This window comes from Cupressus sempervirens, chromosome 7 (genome assembly GCF_028749045.1).
Source record: "Cupressus sempervirens isolate cs-2001-9-10 chromosome 7, ASM2874904v1, whole genome shotgun sequence".
NCBI classification, from domain to species: Eukaryota; Viridiplantae; Streptophyta; class Pinopsida; order Cupressales; family Cupressaceae; genus Cupressus; species Cupressus sempervirens.
The window spans coordinates 925083276-925099795 of record NC_143124.1 but is presented as its reverse complement, the minus strand read 5'-3'; the positions used below and the strand labels follow the sequence as shown (position 1 = coordinate 925099795).

The following is a 16520-nucleotide window of genomic DNA, read 5'->3' as shown; positions in this document are numbered from 1 at the left end:
AAGCTCAGTTCGGGCTCCCTTACATTGCTTCCCTTTTCCCCATTTTAAAGGCTTGGTAATAGCCTATCCTTGTGTTCTTAGGTGATGCAAAATGTGTTGATATCCTCTTCTTACACTATTAGATCATTATCATATCCACCCATCAATTTAGAGTCAAACATACGTTGAATTATCTCTCAACCAAGGTGAAGGTACATCGCGTGGGTCATGAATTTTCCACTGCTACTCTACAAAAGATGGCTATCATTTGAATTTAAAGGCGCACATGAAGGCTTGTAATGCACATGTATGTTTTTGCGACTATCACTAGGTGTGAGAATGCATTCCGAAACTGGGTCTACCTCAAAACATCCAATGTTTCATGAGGTGGAGGTTAGGGCCTACAACTAAAAATGAACATACTATATGGACGTGTCACAATCATGAATCTCTTAATGAATTATAGGGAAAAGGATTGTATAGACACATGTCGCGCTGACAAGTGGAAAAGTCCACTACTTCCCTTTTGAATGTCGTAGTGAAGAGCTGAGAATTGGTCATTGTGAATCTGTTTCACGACATTGAGTTTTATTTCACATAAACTTTATGGCCAATAACAGTTAGTATTATACACATAGTATTGCCACCACTTCGAATTGGGTGGAAGGAGAGAATGACATAATTCTCAAATTCTTCAATGCAAAGATCAAGTTTTGTTGAGTGCAACTTTACCCTTGACTTTAAGCTTAAAAAAATTCAACATTTTATAACATTTAAAAAAAACCTTTTTTTCCTTCATAAAAAATCATTCAATAGAAATATAATTACAAGTTTCATAGTGACTTCCGAAAATTCGAATATACATTACGAAAGCTACCTAAAGCTATGAGAATCTTCAAAGTTTGAAATTTATACCCGAAACGAACTCCCTAGAAAGTTGCACATACCCAAAGAGACATTCCGTTGAGAGTCAAATTAATGTTATTTAAAACTCTTGATGAGGTGCCTCGAAGAAGTTCGTATCATCATTTGCATCTATCTCAATCAAATGGAAACAATTGAGGTGGACATTACCGCGAATGTTTTCTTTTGAAATATTATATCACAGGGACAAGTAGGATTAAACAAAGTAACATCTGATATATGGGGTACATCCACTTCCATATTCGTAGACGTAACCCAAAAACGTTCCATAAGGCGACAGACATTTTAATTTATATATATATATATATATTTTCCGTTTTTCTTCATTGGGTTCTCGCATTTGAAAAATTATGTGCTATAAAGCCATCTTTTTTGATGGTCTACTAACGCTTTCTTCACGTCATTTGCAGTGTTGGTGAAATGATCTGAAACAAGCAGTCTACTTTTTGTAGAGGGCAAGTTTCAAATATTTTTGTTGTGGAGTTTGATTCGGCAAAAATGGCCTACAGAGCAGATGACGATTACGACTATTTGTTCAAGGTCGTGTTGATTGGAGATTCCGGTGTGGGAAAATCCAACCTGTTGTCGAGATTTACAAGGAATGAGTTCAGTTTGGAGTCCAAATCTACCATTGGCGTCGAGTTTGCAACAAGGAGCATAACTGTTGATGATAAGGTCATCAAGGCCCAGATTTGGGACACAGCTGGTCAAGAAAGGTACATGTTTCTTGCTGTAACTTTTAAAGTGCAGGTCTCTTTTGCCCATTTGGGTGTCCCTCAATTCTAAGATTGATGCATGCATTTGGATGCCCTTAAGTTCGAGATATGTATTGCACACTTGGGTTACTTTATTTCGTAGGTTGTGCGATAATTATGTATTAGGGTGTCTTACTTTAGGGTTAGGGTTTTGTTAAGATTTTGTCGTACGGTTTTGGTAGATTGGAGATCTTTTTCTTTTGAAGTGCCCTAGTTTATCTTTGGATCTTGCAACTCTTGCTTTGAGATCGATCTGCTGGTGGGATATCTGGATTGGCTTCGCTTATCACTATGTTCTATGATCGTATTTTATTTTGGGCATTAAATTTCGTACGCTAGTATAGAGCGCAATGACGCTGAAGCTGGAGATTATTTAAGCTTTGGTATTGATGTTGACATGAAGATGGTCGGCGCTAGTGGGTTTGTAACTGTCTTTCAATGGGATCTGGGATTTTTCCTTCCGGATGCCGATAGTAAATGAATGGTCTAATTCCAGTGGCTTGTTCTTTTTTCTTTTTGACTATTGCTTGTGATTTATAATCGCTTTTCTTGAATCACCTTATTCAATGGAATTAACGGTTATCTGTGGGTCCTAAGGTGTAGGGTTACATTTAAAAAATGGTTCAAAACATTGAGTCATCATGAGATTCTTGAAACTATCCCATATTTTTTTACATTAGTAATCACAGTTTCGCAGTTTTATAATTTATATATATACTGGTGTTGAGACTGTAAATAAAAATATGTATACCATCTAACCTGTTGTACCGCCATACCTGGGCACGTTCAATCTTCAGACTGTTGTTGGCTATTATAATATTATATATATTTATATCTAGGTTGCATGAGTACGCAAACTACACCCCTGGGATGCATACCCACGTACCGGAGTACCCAAGTACTAGGTATATGTATCCCAAGTACCGGGTATTCAGTGGTGAATATCATTGTTGAGGACCTTGATTAAGGTTTCTGATTTTTGTTTCATTTTTTTGTTTGTGTATCAGTTTGTTGCTTGTCAAGCTTAATTCAATATGTAATGAATTTGAAACTTTTATACAATACTGACTAACTGTAAACTATATCACTGTTCAAGTCAGAAGTTTATCTTTTGCAATATGTGATTATTATAACTTATAAGATTTATGATCTTCTTTTTTATATTTAAAGTCTGCCTTCTCTGTTAACAGTTATCATATATTATTACTACAATTTACAAACATATTGCAATTTTGAATCTGAAAATAATATATTACAGATCTGCAAACTTTATCGCTGTTCATGTTTTGAAAAACCATTATCATGACTCATATTATCAGGTTTTATTTAAACATTAAATTATATTTAAAAAAAGTTTGACTTACCCATGTACCTTGTCCCCTACTTTGAAAAATAACCATACCTGACTCGTACCAGTACCCTAAGTACCCAAGAACCCTTGTCCCTGTGCAACCTTGATTTATATTTTGTATAGGACATATTGCGGAGCTCACATTTTTTTTGAGTGAAAAATAAACTGGTGTTTTGGCTAATCTGGAGAATGCATAATGGCATGCTGGCACTAAGATATTCAGATTATGGGTACAATGTTATGGTGCTGCTTTAATTTTGGAATGCATGTTTGTGTTATTGCCAAGATTGAAATTGTGTACCTGTTACCGGTCTGGCAAATGTACTTTGGAAATTGAAACATGTTATATTTTAATTTAATGTATGACTGAGAAGATTCTGGCATTAGCAAGAATATTTCCAGGGGTGTGAATATCTTTATCAAATGATCCAAAATCAAGGTAAGGATCCCTCTTGTCTTGAATGGTGGACTTATAAAATCAATTATTGAGAGTTTTCTGAAATAGTTCCTAGTTTCACAGATCATTCACATGAAGCAGGTAGCTGCTAAAAACCAAATTCAGCTAATTATTAAAACAAACAGTAAATGATCACCAAGCATACTGGGACAGATAAACTGGAAGAATGAAAAGTACACTGAGGCAGATGGTAGACCAACAGAAATAAAAAAAATCAAAATTTTGTATGAATGTGCTAAAAATATTAATGAGTTAAAATTAGCTATTGTGCTGTTCACAAGACGGGACATGGAATGGCCAGAATGTATTGCATTGAGATACAGATTTAATTTTCAACTTGGTTTTTTAATGGAAGATAAAGGGAAATGTTAATGTCAGATTAAATGCCGAGTAACATAACTAGAAATATAAATTAGCATCATTGGGTAGTAGCGCAGTACTTTCTACTTTTAAAAAAAAAAACAGTGTTATGCCAAGTCACAAGATACTTGGAATTTCATCCACGAGATTCAAATTTCAGCAAAGTTTTACCCTTTCCAAACTTCATCCAAATTTTACAGCGTTCCCCCAAGTTTTTGGGATAGGGATGGTAGGGGATGGTGGGACGATTTTCCGTTACAACAATTTTTTTTGCAAAGGGGACGACAAGGGAAGGCAAAGGGGAAAATATAAAATATATAAGGAAATTTGCATATATACATTACATTCATATGAAGACATGAATAAACCATACCATTTAAACATCATAGAATCTTAACATACAACATTTTCAATAATCCAATTCAATGCTCAATATGCTATAATGCATTCATAATTTGGAATTATTGTCAATGTCATGTAATATTAAGTTAATAACATAAAAATTTGAAATATACCCAATAACATAATTTAAAATTCATTTTCAATAGCAACAAGAACGATAACCTACCTTCCATATTGAAACACACTACTATTATTTAATTCTGAAACAACACTTCTAATTCATTGTAAGTGGACTGATATTAATACAAAAAGGTCCTCTATACATTTCTGATCGTGATATAGGCTTGTTATAGTAAGCCAGTATCTTGATGCAACTTCTTTGATGCAACTTCCAATATTCACCATATCTTCCACAAAGGACCAAGATCAACCCAAGACAAACCAAGTACTGACGTATTGCTAGAAAATGACATAAAGATGCATGTTCTAGGTTTGTTATGCATTTTTCAAACTTTTCCAGCACCTTGCAAAGAATCTGCTATATAATTCCGAGCATATAGCGTGACTGTAACAGCAATATTAATTCCATGATTCTTAATGTAATGTTGTCAAATACTAATTAATAGTAGGAATTGATTACCTAATAGTAATAAGCATGTAAGGGTGAACTTGGAAGTAAGGGCCCACTTTAAAATTTAAAAAGTAAATGTTTTATAAAAGAAAAATATTTTATAAGTGCTGACGTTGTCTATCAAATCCAGGATGCCCATCCATCATGGGGACTTCCAAGGCATCCCTAACTGTCCCTGGGACTAACGGACGTCCCCAATTTTTTTTTTCCTGAAGTCCCTTCTGGGATATTTCATAGGAATTTTCAGAGGAGGAGGACGTGGTGGGGACATCCCCTAGAGCTGTCCCCAATTCCTTGAAATGTTTCTGGTACGGGGACGAGGGTTTTAGGCTGGCGATGCATCCCCGGGTAACATAGGAATTTTATTATACTTAAAATAATACTGTTATTATTAAATTTTAAAATGATATTGAGTTCTTTAGTTAAATTTTATAGCAATGTTAAACTATTTTGGCAATTTTGTGGATTTAAAACTAATATGTATATATATATATATATATATATATATATATATATATATATATATATATATATATTATATATTTCTTAAATTTAATGTCTATTTTTTTTTTCCAATTTTTATGATCGATGAACTCGAATTTGAATTCGAAACTTGTGACTTAGGTGTTATGTGTCAGTGTGACTTTCTGTGCATGTATGCATGTGGAGCTTGAGTGTGTTATCACATGATACACTTTGTGGTACATGGCTGCCATGTTGTTGAATGATGAAACATTTGTAAATACAGGCAGTAGCATTGCCCTGAATCAAAAATAATTTAATGTTAAGAACTGAACACAGTATCCAAAAAAGGGTGGGGAGAGATGTTAATGTAATTGAACATTTATATGGTATATACTATTAAGCTGGGATCTAATTCCTTCTCTATACAAGCAGTGTTACTCAAACTGATCAACTATCTGTGGAAATAAGTGACAATATTCTATAAAATGTGCAGAATATGAAAGAAATATAAGGAATGACAGTAGTAAAGTCTATGCCAAACACTATAAGCAATAAGGAGAACTCAAACAAAACAAGGCTGTATATGTGCTCACAGACTGTAATAAAGATGCTTTTAGAGTATTTGCTGAAAATTCTCTACACAAAATATAACTTACAGATTTTAATCCTCAACGATCCTTGCCTGTACATATAGTACATACACATCCATGTCATTGGAATAGAGTAAGGAATAAAGTAGTTCTGATGAGGGATTCAATGCACAAGGTGTATATTGATCCCCATAATGAATCTGCACATCTGTGAGTAGGCTACTGATGAGAGAAACAAGATCCAAGATATATGAACTTAGCACATGTAAAGCATCAATCAGATATGACTTATACATAGGATGAAAACAGTTCCATGGTACTTAAAAAAGAGCAAGGCAGAAGGTCTAGATTACACATTTCTATGATATTGTCTGCATTTTTTGGTATTTTCTGCCATTTGCCTGAAGTTTGGGCCTTGACAGTGGTTTTGCTGCTACAGGCTGAATTAATTTTGCCTGCAAATCTTCTTCTCACTTCAAGCTTGCTGAGGGAAAAGATCCTCAGATGCCATAATTAAACCTCAGTATTGATTGCTATTGTCGTAAATTTACTTCAACTGCAGTGATGGCAATAAGATGACTTCTGGATACCATCTTTCTTGTTAATCTTTAGGAGAGACTGATTATTCATTATTGTTCAAAGGGGTTGTGGTGGTCATCATCTTGGGAAAGGCCCTTAAGAGTCTTCCTGTTCTGATTCCTCACCTTGAAGGCTGGAAAAGGCCCAAATGCAAGCGAAGTTCTGAACTGGGAAGTTTCCTGTATTGGATGTTTTGGAGTCCTTAATGTGTTTTGGATTTATTGGGAGATTGGGTTAAATGATTATAGTTAATGATACAAGAATATTTGACCCATGTCCTTAGATAGAGGGGTTATGGGAGTGGGTCTATTTGACCCACTTTAGATTTTGTAAGAAATTTGTCTTCCCTTAATTTTATAGATTGTATGAGATATAGAGCTAGGGCCCACTGTCCTTATTGAGTTACCAAAGATATATAGATAGGGCCCCTTGGTTGTAGTTATATTGTCGATGATTGTTATTATATATATAAAGGATAGATAGCCAGATGATGAAATGTGCAATATGGAGTGAGGGCCACTCAATGCCTCTTTCCCTTCTTGGGTTACCAAAGATATATAGGTAGAGGCCCTTGATCATATTAATATTGTTGATTATTGGTATCATCCATATAAAGGATAGACAATTGGAGGGAGGTAAATTTTAATGCCCCTATCCCCCTGCCCCCCTCACCCACCCACCTTCCTTTGGGTTAAGTCTTACCGGGAGTAGACAGTTGTTTCTATAAGGGGGTCGAACTGTGAGTCTTGCTTAAGATTCCCTAAACTTGGTGTTGTTATCTCTTATAAATCTACGTTTGCACCCCAAATTGAGTGATGTTAGATCCTTGTTTCCTCCATGCTCGTAATCATAAATTAGTGTCATGTCATAATATGATAGCTACTATGAAGTGGGAGTATGCATTGAGGACAAACTATGGAAGTTGCCTGGGGTAATAAATAGAGGAGTGCTGGTTTCAACCACTACTTGGAGGCTCTTGTAAACTGTCATAATGAAAAAGAGCAAGTTGTGAGGACCCTTTCTTATTTTGCCTGCAATTTTTCTAAGGGATGTATCTTTCATGAATGTCATGAAAGGAGCTGTGGATCACACAATTGTTATTCCCAAAGACTTTTTCCTGCAGAAATTCTCAACATGTGCTCTAGATGCCTGGGATTTGGGATTTGAAGGCTAATTGTATGAAGAGAATATTTTGAGGTCTGGTATATGGGATTTGAAGCTAATTGTATGTATATTGGATCATGAATTTCCATGACGACCATTGCAAAATCTTTTGGAAAGGTTGTGTGCTTGGAAAATGAAATAAAAAACCAAGATCTACACAACTATATTTTCTTTTGAGTGGAGACTGATCTCTCAAAGGTGTTGTTATTTCATGTCTTATCTTTTGCCCATTGATCATAATCAATCTCAGAAATTCTAAATGCACCTGTATGCATCAAAAGATGCCTCTTGCTGTTGTGAGTTTGTTCCCTTTAATGCTTCAGTTGATTGCCCTAGTTGCAAAAGAATAAAATTGGCTAAATGTCTGCATACGTTTTGTAACTAGTGTTGGCTTCTGACAACTTTTCGAAACCCTGTCAGCTCTTGACAAGGATCTCAGAATATGTTGGAACTTGATATAATTTTTCCATCTCCTTTGAAATTAAAGAAAAGGCTTGTGACTTGGTGTATTGTTGAGGTTAAGAAAGTTTTTGAAACCTTATTTGGCTCTCGACCGAGTTGTTGAGATTGGCTTGTAATATGACGGTGTTCACCTACGATAAGGTTTCCAAAATTGGTTTGGTTGACATCAAGTGTGGACAATCAAAAGAAAAAAAATATTTGGTAAGAAGTGGCATCCAAAGGAAAGAGAAAAGTACAGATGTGTAAGAAATTTAAATAGGTTTGGAAACCTGTGTTGGCTCTTGACAAGATTCTCTCAACCTTTTTGGAGATTGACATGGTTCTCAAAATAGGTTCAAAGGTAGACAACGCTTGCTGATGTTCAAGGAGGAAGAGTTAAAAGCAGCAAGAGTTATGTATGTTGGAGGTCTATGATGGTTTCGACACCTATGTTGGCTTTTGAGAAGGTTTTGTGAACTTGTCCAATTACTGAGAAGCCTCTAAGTGTTGAAATACAGGACATGATTTTTATCATATAGCGTTATTTCTCCCACCTATCTATAATGTCTATTAGGAATGATGACTGCAAACTATTGGATTGGAGTGGTGGCTAGGGATTTGATATCTCTCAAGGGGAATAAAAGCTCCATATTCCTCATTTTCAAGAGTTTCCTTCTCATTTTGAAAGTTAAATACAGAGGAGAAATTCCTTAGATTCTTTTTGCTATTTTTGATCTAGTGAAACTGGTTCAATGCCTCAGAATCAATGAAATTGCCTTGTTCTTATCTCCTCACTTTCTCTGTGTTGTTTAATTCTCTTTACCTTAACATATGAATGAGTTGATTGCTATTCTGGATATGTATGTTGTCTATAAACTATTTGCAGGAAATTTCTGTGGTTTTCTCTTTCTCTTGGTATTTGTAGAATCTTTACCTCCTTATCTATCCACAGGAGCTAATAAATAGAAATCTGTGCTAGTTTAGTCAGTTTTTGCTTGGTTTTTATGCTGTTAGCAGCAAGGAGGAAACCCCACCAAGTCTTAGTAACATCACTGCGTTTACCTCACAGCTTTCTTCTCTCTCCATTTCCTCATGAATCTTTCTGTAGGAGTAGGCTTTAGTTTGAATCTGTGTTGAGTTTGATCAATACATTAACTCTAGGCTTAGAAAGGAGCCCGTTTTGTACCGATGTTCGCTCTCAATAGTAAGTACTGGCAGCTTGAGATCATGTCTGTTGGTATTCTGAAATACCGAGATAGGTTGGCAATTTCAGGTGTTAACACGGGTGCTCTGAAAGTTAGTTTTACAATGTAGAGGTGACCAAGGGGCAATGCAGAAGATGTTTTGTGTGTGGACATCCTACCTCCCATTGTGATAGAAAACCCACATCATAGGATGGGGCAGAATCTCATCACCATTTTAGTGCTACTCAGAAAATTGAACAGAGTGTTATGGGCAATTGTTCCACACAGGATTCAGGGATTATTGATGATGCCCTCTCTTAGAGATTATTGATTGAGCTGCCTGTTTTCAAGTTGGTGAAGGCTAAGTTGGATGCAGTCTTGATGGGTTAAGAGCATCTGAGCTTTATGGAGGAGGATTTGCTGTGTCATGAGCAAGATTGGGTTGAAGTGAAAAAGAAAAATGAACCTTGAAAAATATTGCTCCCATCACCAGAAGATTTTCCATTCTGAAGAAATCAGTGTGATGGCCATAAAATGATCAAGTTGTCATATTGCTATAAGGATTCAACTGTGTAGTTTTCAAATCAAACTCAGTGGCCCATGTTTACTAGAAACCATTTCTCATGAGAATGAATTACACAGAGTGTTGTAGGATACACCTCCTTCCCTTCTCTGGTACGCGTATTGTTGTACTTCATACAGCTATAGATATGGCACAATATTGGTATGGTGTGAATACCATACCCCTGCACACGTCTTAAAACTTGCCTATTTTCCTTTGTGCTAGTTTTGCACGGACAAAAAAACCTTGTATTGGATCTTTTTTGATAACTGCTCTAGAAATCCAATATTTATGGGAAAACCGTTAAGTCTAACATGTTTTTAAAATAAACTTGTTAAAATCCTAGCTAACATGATTTAGTATTTTATACTTATTATTTTGTGGGTATTATTCCTGTCTGTGACGCCCATGAAGGAACCAATTTATCATCGCATTAAATAGGAATTTTATAACAATTGCAGTTCAATTCCAATCATTAGATGATCACTTGTTCTTTTTAAAAAAATTTCTAGTCAACAGAGCGTAGCATATGAACATAAAGATTAAGCCTGTCATTTCCCGTATCTGTCTCTTCAAATGCAGCATCTGTCCCTATGTCCTCCCCTTGCACTTCATCCTCTCCTCATTTCGCTATGATGATTTTCCTTATTCAAAATAACAAAGCAAGAATTAGATTTAATAATAATAATAATAAATAATGACAATTGATAATGTTTTTAATATGATAACCATAGGCTATTGGACTTGGTGCAAGATGCCTAAGAGAGAGCCAAAGAGCAGATTTCCACAGCTGTTGGCATTGCTCTGTTCTCCCCCTTTTCCCCATCGATTAATTCCAATCCTCTTGTTTGGAATTGATTTGTTCGTACTGAAGTGCTGCAAGATTCTGCATTTTTATCATGTTAAGATAAAGTTATTTTAAATAAATTATATTATAATGTATTACAAATTAATTTTTTTGATGGATTTCTAGTTAAGTAATCCATATTTTGATATTTAATTATAATTTATTATTAATAAACATTTACTCTTTGAAATAGTTTAGATATAAATTTGAAATTTATTATTGTTTATATATTATAGCTTCTTGTAAAGTTAACTTTAAAATAGTAAGTATTAAATATAAGTACTATATTGAGATGCTAAAATCAATTTGTACTTTGCATTTATAAATTCAATTCATAATTATTTATGTTTTATAATTATATTAAAATTTTAACTATTGTTTCTAAAATGATGAAAATATCCTCTACTAACTGACAAAATTCAAATTTGCGTTAGATTTATTTGTATGTATGTTTGATGAATGCTATGTCCTGCTGTCTTCATATGAGAGGCCTTGAAAAATGGCCGAATCTGTACCTAATACAATACACATACCCATGTCCCTGCACCTTTGATGGTACACTTTGCCATTATTGCATCTAGGTGATGCTTTCTTAGAGTGAAGCATTGGGCCTTCCCGGGAGGTGATCTATCCCAGTAGTAAGTTCACTTGGGCCCTTCACCATTGAATTTGCCACCCCTTTGCCAAATGATTAAGCTGTTGTGAGCAGGAGGAATGAACCTTTATATATATCATATATAGATTGGAACTAGTTGAACCCTTATTTTTGAAATTGGGTAAATTGTAGTAGTCTTATTTGTACTATTTCTAGGACACTCTGGTTCCAGCATTTGCTTCCAAACTGAAATGCCATTAATTGCATTATTTAGAAACTTGTAGAGCTTTTTTTCATTTCATCTTTATCTAAAAGATCAAGAAGATTGCTTCCACAATTTTTGCGCAGCTCAGTTTAGTGCTTTATATCAGTCAGTGTTAGCATAATACAATTGCATTGTAGCTTTGTCTAGGACTGTTTCTGATATTCTCATTAAAATTTTCCTATATTCTGAAATATATTTTTGTCGTTTGTCCCATTTTAAAGTTCTACGAAGGGTTTCAAGGAAAACATGCTTGTAATTAAAGCCAAATGTAATGACATCACAGTAGAAACTTTATCGAGTCCATGACAATTGATGCTTATTCCTATGACTCATATCTAAGGATCTTATTACAATATATTATATGACAAGTAAATCACATTGCAAATATAATCCAAACCTATACAAGACTCTAAATTTTTAGTCAGTTCAAGGCTCCATTTTTGACAGTTTACAAGGACAGTTGTCCCATGATAGTTGGAGTGTCTTTTTTGACTGAGCTGTGCTTCCGTGATCGTTAAATGTTAATTCCAAATCAAGCCCATTTATTGTATACAAAAGACTGATTTCGCAATTTAACAAGTCTTTCATGGTATTTGAACGCTTACTGATGTTACATTCATAAATTGTTTCTTTGTGGTCCTGTTTTATGAAACAGGTACCGAGCCATAACAAGTGCTTATTATCGAGGAGCTGTTGGTGCATTATTAGTGTACGATGTAACAAGACATGTAACCTTTGAGAATGTGGAGAGATGGCTTAAAGAACTCAGGGACCATACTGACGCCAATATTGTGATAATGCTTGTTGGTAACAAGGCAGATCTGCGTCATCTGAGAGCTGTTTCCGCAGAGGATGCCAAAGCGTTTGCAGAACGAGAATCCACATATTTTATGGAGACGTCTGCCCTGGAATCAACAAATGTTGAGAATGCTTTCACAGAAGTGCTTAGTCAAATCTATCGGATTGTCAGCAAGAAAGCTCTTGATGTTGGGGAAGATCAGGCAGCAGTGCCCAGCAAAGGACAGACAATAAATGTTAACAATAAGGAGGACGTGTCAGCCCTGAAGAAAGTTGGATGTTGTTCTGCATAAACCCAAAGAACATTGCACTGTTGTCTTCAAAAGTTTTTTTTTTTCCTGGATTTTGATGTCATTTTGTCAAGAAATTGATTTCTTCCAAATTCTGCCGCAGTTGCCTGTCAGTTTTAAGAGACGAGCAGCTTTCTATGTTTGATTACTTTCTATGATTTGCCAGTGAACTTTGCTCTTGGATTATACCAAAGAGTAAGTGTTGCCCTATAGGTTTTGTTACTTCATATTATATGAACACTTCAGTGATTTCTATTCTTGTCATCTTGGAAGATCATACCAGATTTACAGGTATATGACAGTATGTAATATATAGTTTATAAGTAAAACCCTAATTGACAATCAATTTCTGTTCAGATCCTTTTTCCAATCGTTACTTGTTATAGATTTGTCCTTTTATTCTCTGCTTATGTGATGTGTATTCCTTTGTTCCAACTCTTGTTATAGATTTGTTCTTTGTTTCTTTGCTTATGTGGTGGTTGTTCTCTTGATCTAACTCTTTTTATTTATTGCATGTCCAAATTTTCCTGAATTTTTATCTATTATAAAAACCCAGAAAAATACATTATTAGGTGTCTACATTTCTTTCACTTGCTGATTTTCTGCACACTCGGAGACAGTATGCTGTTGTAGTTTGACGTCCCATTGTATTAGTGCTTGTATGGATATGCACGGAGTAAGAATATGGTCCCTCTTGTGGGAGGAACTGTTTGCCATTTTGTGGCCCTTGCTGATAAATTACCTTCCACATTTAGAAAAATAACATAGGACAAAATCTAGAAAAAAATGAAGGTTGAAGGTGGTGTTACAGGGCTTGGTTTCCCTTTTCATAACTTTTTACATATTTTTGGAAAAAATGTAAGAGTTCCCTGTCGTATGGTGAACCAATTTCGTGCCTCCATAGCCGCTGCCGTTTTACATGGCCCAAGCAATGTTTACAGAAATATTGGGTGATGAAATTGATCGATCATAAGTACATCTGGCGGTTAACTTTTCCTTTGCAGGAACTGATCTATTAGAGAGTAGTACATTGTGAGAATAAAAATGACCATGATAGCCTTTTTTTAAAATAAAAAAAACTTTATATAGTAGATAATTTGAGTTTAATATCATCCAGGTGTTTGGAAAATTGACTTTTGCCATTGAACCAATTGGCAACTTCAAAGAGAAAGCCTGAAAATGACTTATTATGGTGTTGTCTGTGTAAGAAAAAGCCTATATATGCCAGTTTATATTTGCTTGTACTTTATTTACTCCTATGAGTTATATTAATATTATAAAAAAGTTTATAATATATTGGTAGCTTGAAATATTTCATAATCACTTATTTGTAACAAATAATTGATTTGGGAGTATCTTTTAAATATATTAGAATTTAAAACAATTTATATTCTATATATAGCTGATGTACATGAAATCAATTTATTTAAAAAATACTGATGTTCAATTAAATTATTCTATAATAATTAATAAATGAATATAAAATAATTTCATAAATCAAAATATAAAATAGGGGATAAGATATCATCATATTCTTTAGTTAATTTGTAGTGGACATTCATAAATATTATGTTATAACTTATATTCTTTTTGATTATAAATTATGTTCCTTTTGCATCAATAGTGACAATGATTAAGTCATTAATAGAAAATATAAAATCAGATTAGTAGGATGGAACATTTACCAAATCAACAATGTGTGAAGTACAATTCAGAGGATGGCGTCATTAAAAATATGGGTGTCATAGAATTGTAACTTTGGATGTGGATGTGATGATTTTGAGGTCTTGATCCCTTTTAATCTTTTTTAATGATTGAACTTATTAATATTAATTTTAAATATACATTACTATATAATTAGAATGATATGTTTTTTACAATTATAATATTTTGGCACATTTTGGAGAAGTATCATTTGGGTTTGTAATATTTGTTTTGTTTGCATGTCTAGTTAGCAAATATTAATTAAGTATTAATACATTTGTCATAGTAATTGGAATGTAATTTTAAAAGTATAATATTTGGACATTACATTGTATGTTATCATTAAATATAAATCTAAAGATATTTACCGTTAATCAATAGAAAATTAAGTAAGTTTAAGAATTGTAGATTAAAAAGCTAAATGGTTGTACAAATGAGGGGAAGAGTGTAGTGGTAATTACAATGCATAATATTTGACAAATCCAGTGTGTAAGATTAGTTATTTACATTGTCAAGCTACAAATTCATAGATCAAGAGTTAGATTGCATATGTTATTTCATTGGAGGAGTTGAATTAAGCATTCATTCTAGTGTGTGCAAGCATTCCACATTCCTCTTTGGAGAGAGCTGAAATCCATTGTCATAGTAAGATTGCATATGTTATTTCATTGGAGGAGTTGAATTAAGCATTCATTCTAGTGTGTGCAAGCATTCCACATTCCTCTTTGGAGAGAGCTAAAATCCATTGTCATAGTAAGATCATAGTTTGGTCATTCCCAATATAAAATTGGATAGTGCCTTATTGCTAGAGAGACATTTGTAGGCTTATTTGATTTTCTTAACATTTCCTTTTTTAGTTAGTTGTCTTGTAGAAATAAATACATTGAAGTTATTTTTAGGTTGGAAACCATTGTTTTATCTAGGAATGACCTTTTGATTTTTGACTTAGTATGATCTACAATGACACACTAACTCATATATAGATTTACGAAGTATTTCTTCAAAGGTGTAATGAATGATGCCAATTCAATTTCATGTAGCACATAATAAGTCTACTCAAATAATGTATGAGTTTGTAGGTTATGAATTTCAAACAAAATCCTGTCATAAACAAATTGAAAAAGGACACTTCATTGGTGCGCATAGCTTGGAGGAAAGATTAATTGTGCAGATTGTAAAGATAATCCAATTCTCAATTCAAGTATGAAGATATTTGTCTCATTGGGTACATTCCCTTGGTGTATGATAATTACTCTATCAATTGATTGCAATAAGACAAATATTTGTGCATGTCAGATGACTTGGTGAACTATAATTGTAGGAAAGGTTTCTGTGCAATAGTGAACTTTTCCAACGCATAGACTGCAATGAACTTTGACTAATACAAAAATATTATGTATATGGTTACAATTTAATTGAATAGTATAATGAATCTTATTGTGAAAATATAAATAATAACTAAATAATTCAATTGATTAATATAATGAATATTACTGTGAAAATATAAATGATAACTAAATAAATTGATTTATAATAGTTATAATTTTCATTGATTCTAATTGTTTTCTAAGGGCACTTATAAATCAAATAATTATAAAATCGTATATGGGCAAAATAAATTAATAACCCCTTAAAAAATTTAAACCCACCAAATGTCTTACATTTGAAAAGACCCAATGGGGATCATACCATTTATTATTTTAATTATGAGCAAATAGATTCATTATTCTAGAGAATTAGGAATCTATTAAGATTTATTTCAATTTTGGTATTTTCATTTAATAAAAAAATAATTTTATTGATTATTACTAATAACAATTTTTTTTGAATTTAATAGAAAAAATAATAATATATTTTTCAATTAATATAAATTTATTATTATTAAGATTTATGAATATTATATTTGATAATTTATATGTATTTTTAAAATTAATTAAATATATGATATTTGATTATTTTTATGAAAATAAGAATATTAAGCAAAAATTTATTTTATTTTTAACTAAAAATTAATTTTAACTTTCATATGTAATTTTTCAAAAGTTAATTAAATAGATGACATTAGTTTTTTAAAATGAAAATAAAGACTATATATTTCGTTTTTAATATAAAAAGTAACCTTAAATTTAGTATATAAAGTTTCAAGAAGATATAATATGATTTGTTTTTTTAAAATGTGAAGACATTGTACGCGCACATACACACACAAATGTGAAGATATTATCATTACTCATAGA

At 33.2% G+C, this 16520-nt stretch overlaps 1 protein-coding gene across 1 annotated transcript; it reads left to right on the top strand.

Annotated features, from left to right (window-relative positions):
- Positions 1-1288: 1288 nt before the first annotated feature.
- On the top strand, positions 1289-12935 carry LOC149550573 (ras-related protein RABA1f). Its single transcript, XM_089793554.1, has 2 exons — positions 1289-1619; positions 12147-12935. Exons 1-2 carry the CDS (start codon positions 1402-1404, stop codon positions 12580-12582), a joined length of 654 nt encoding a protein of 217 aa, XP_089649680.1. The 5' UTR covers positions 1289-1401; the 3' UTR covers positions 12583-12935.
- The last annotated feature ends 3585 nt before the right edge of the window (positions 12936-16520 follow it).

What these genes read in the sequence shown, in the direction of transcription:
- LOC149550573 (XM_089793554.1), top strand. Translation starts at nt 1,402, where the DNA reads ATGGCCTACAGAGCAGATGACGATTACGACTATTTGTTCAAGGTCGTG. An exon ending in GACACAGCTGGTCAAGAAAG is followed by an intron (nt 1,620 to 12,146) that starts GTACATGTTTCT and finishes TTTATGAAACAG; the next exon opens with GTACCGAGCCATAACAAGTG.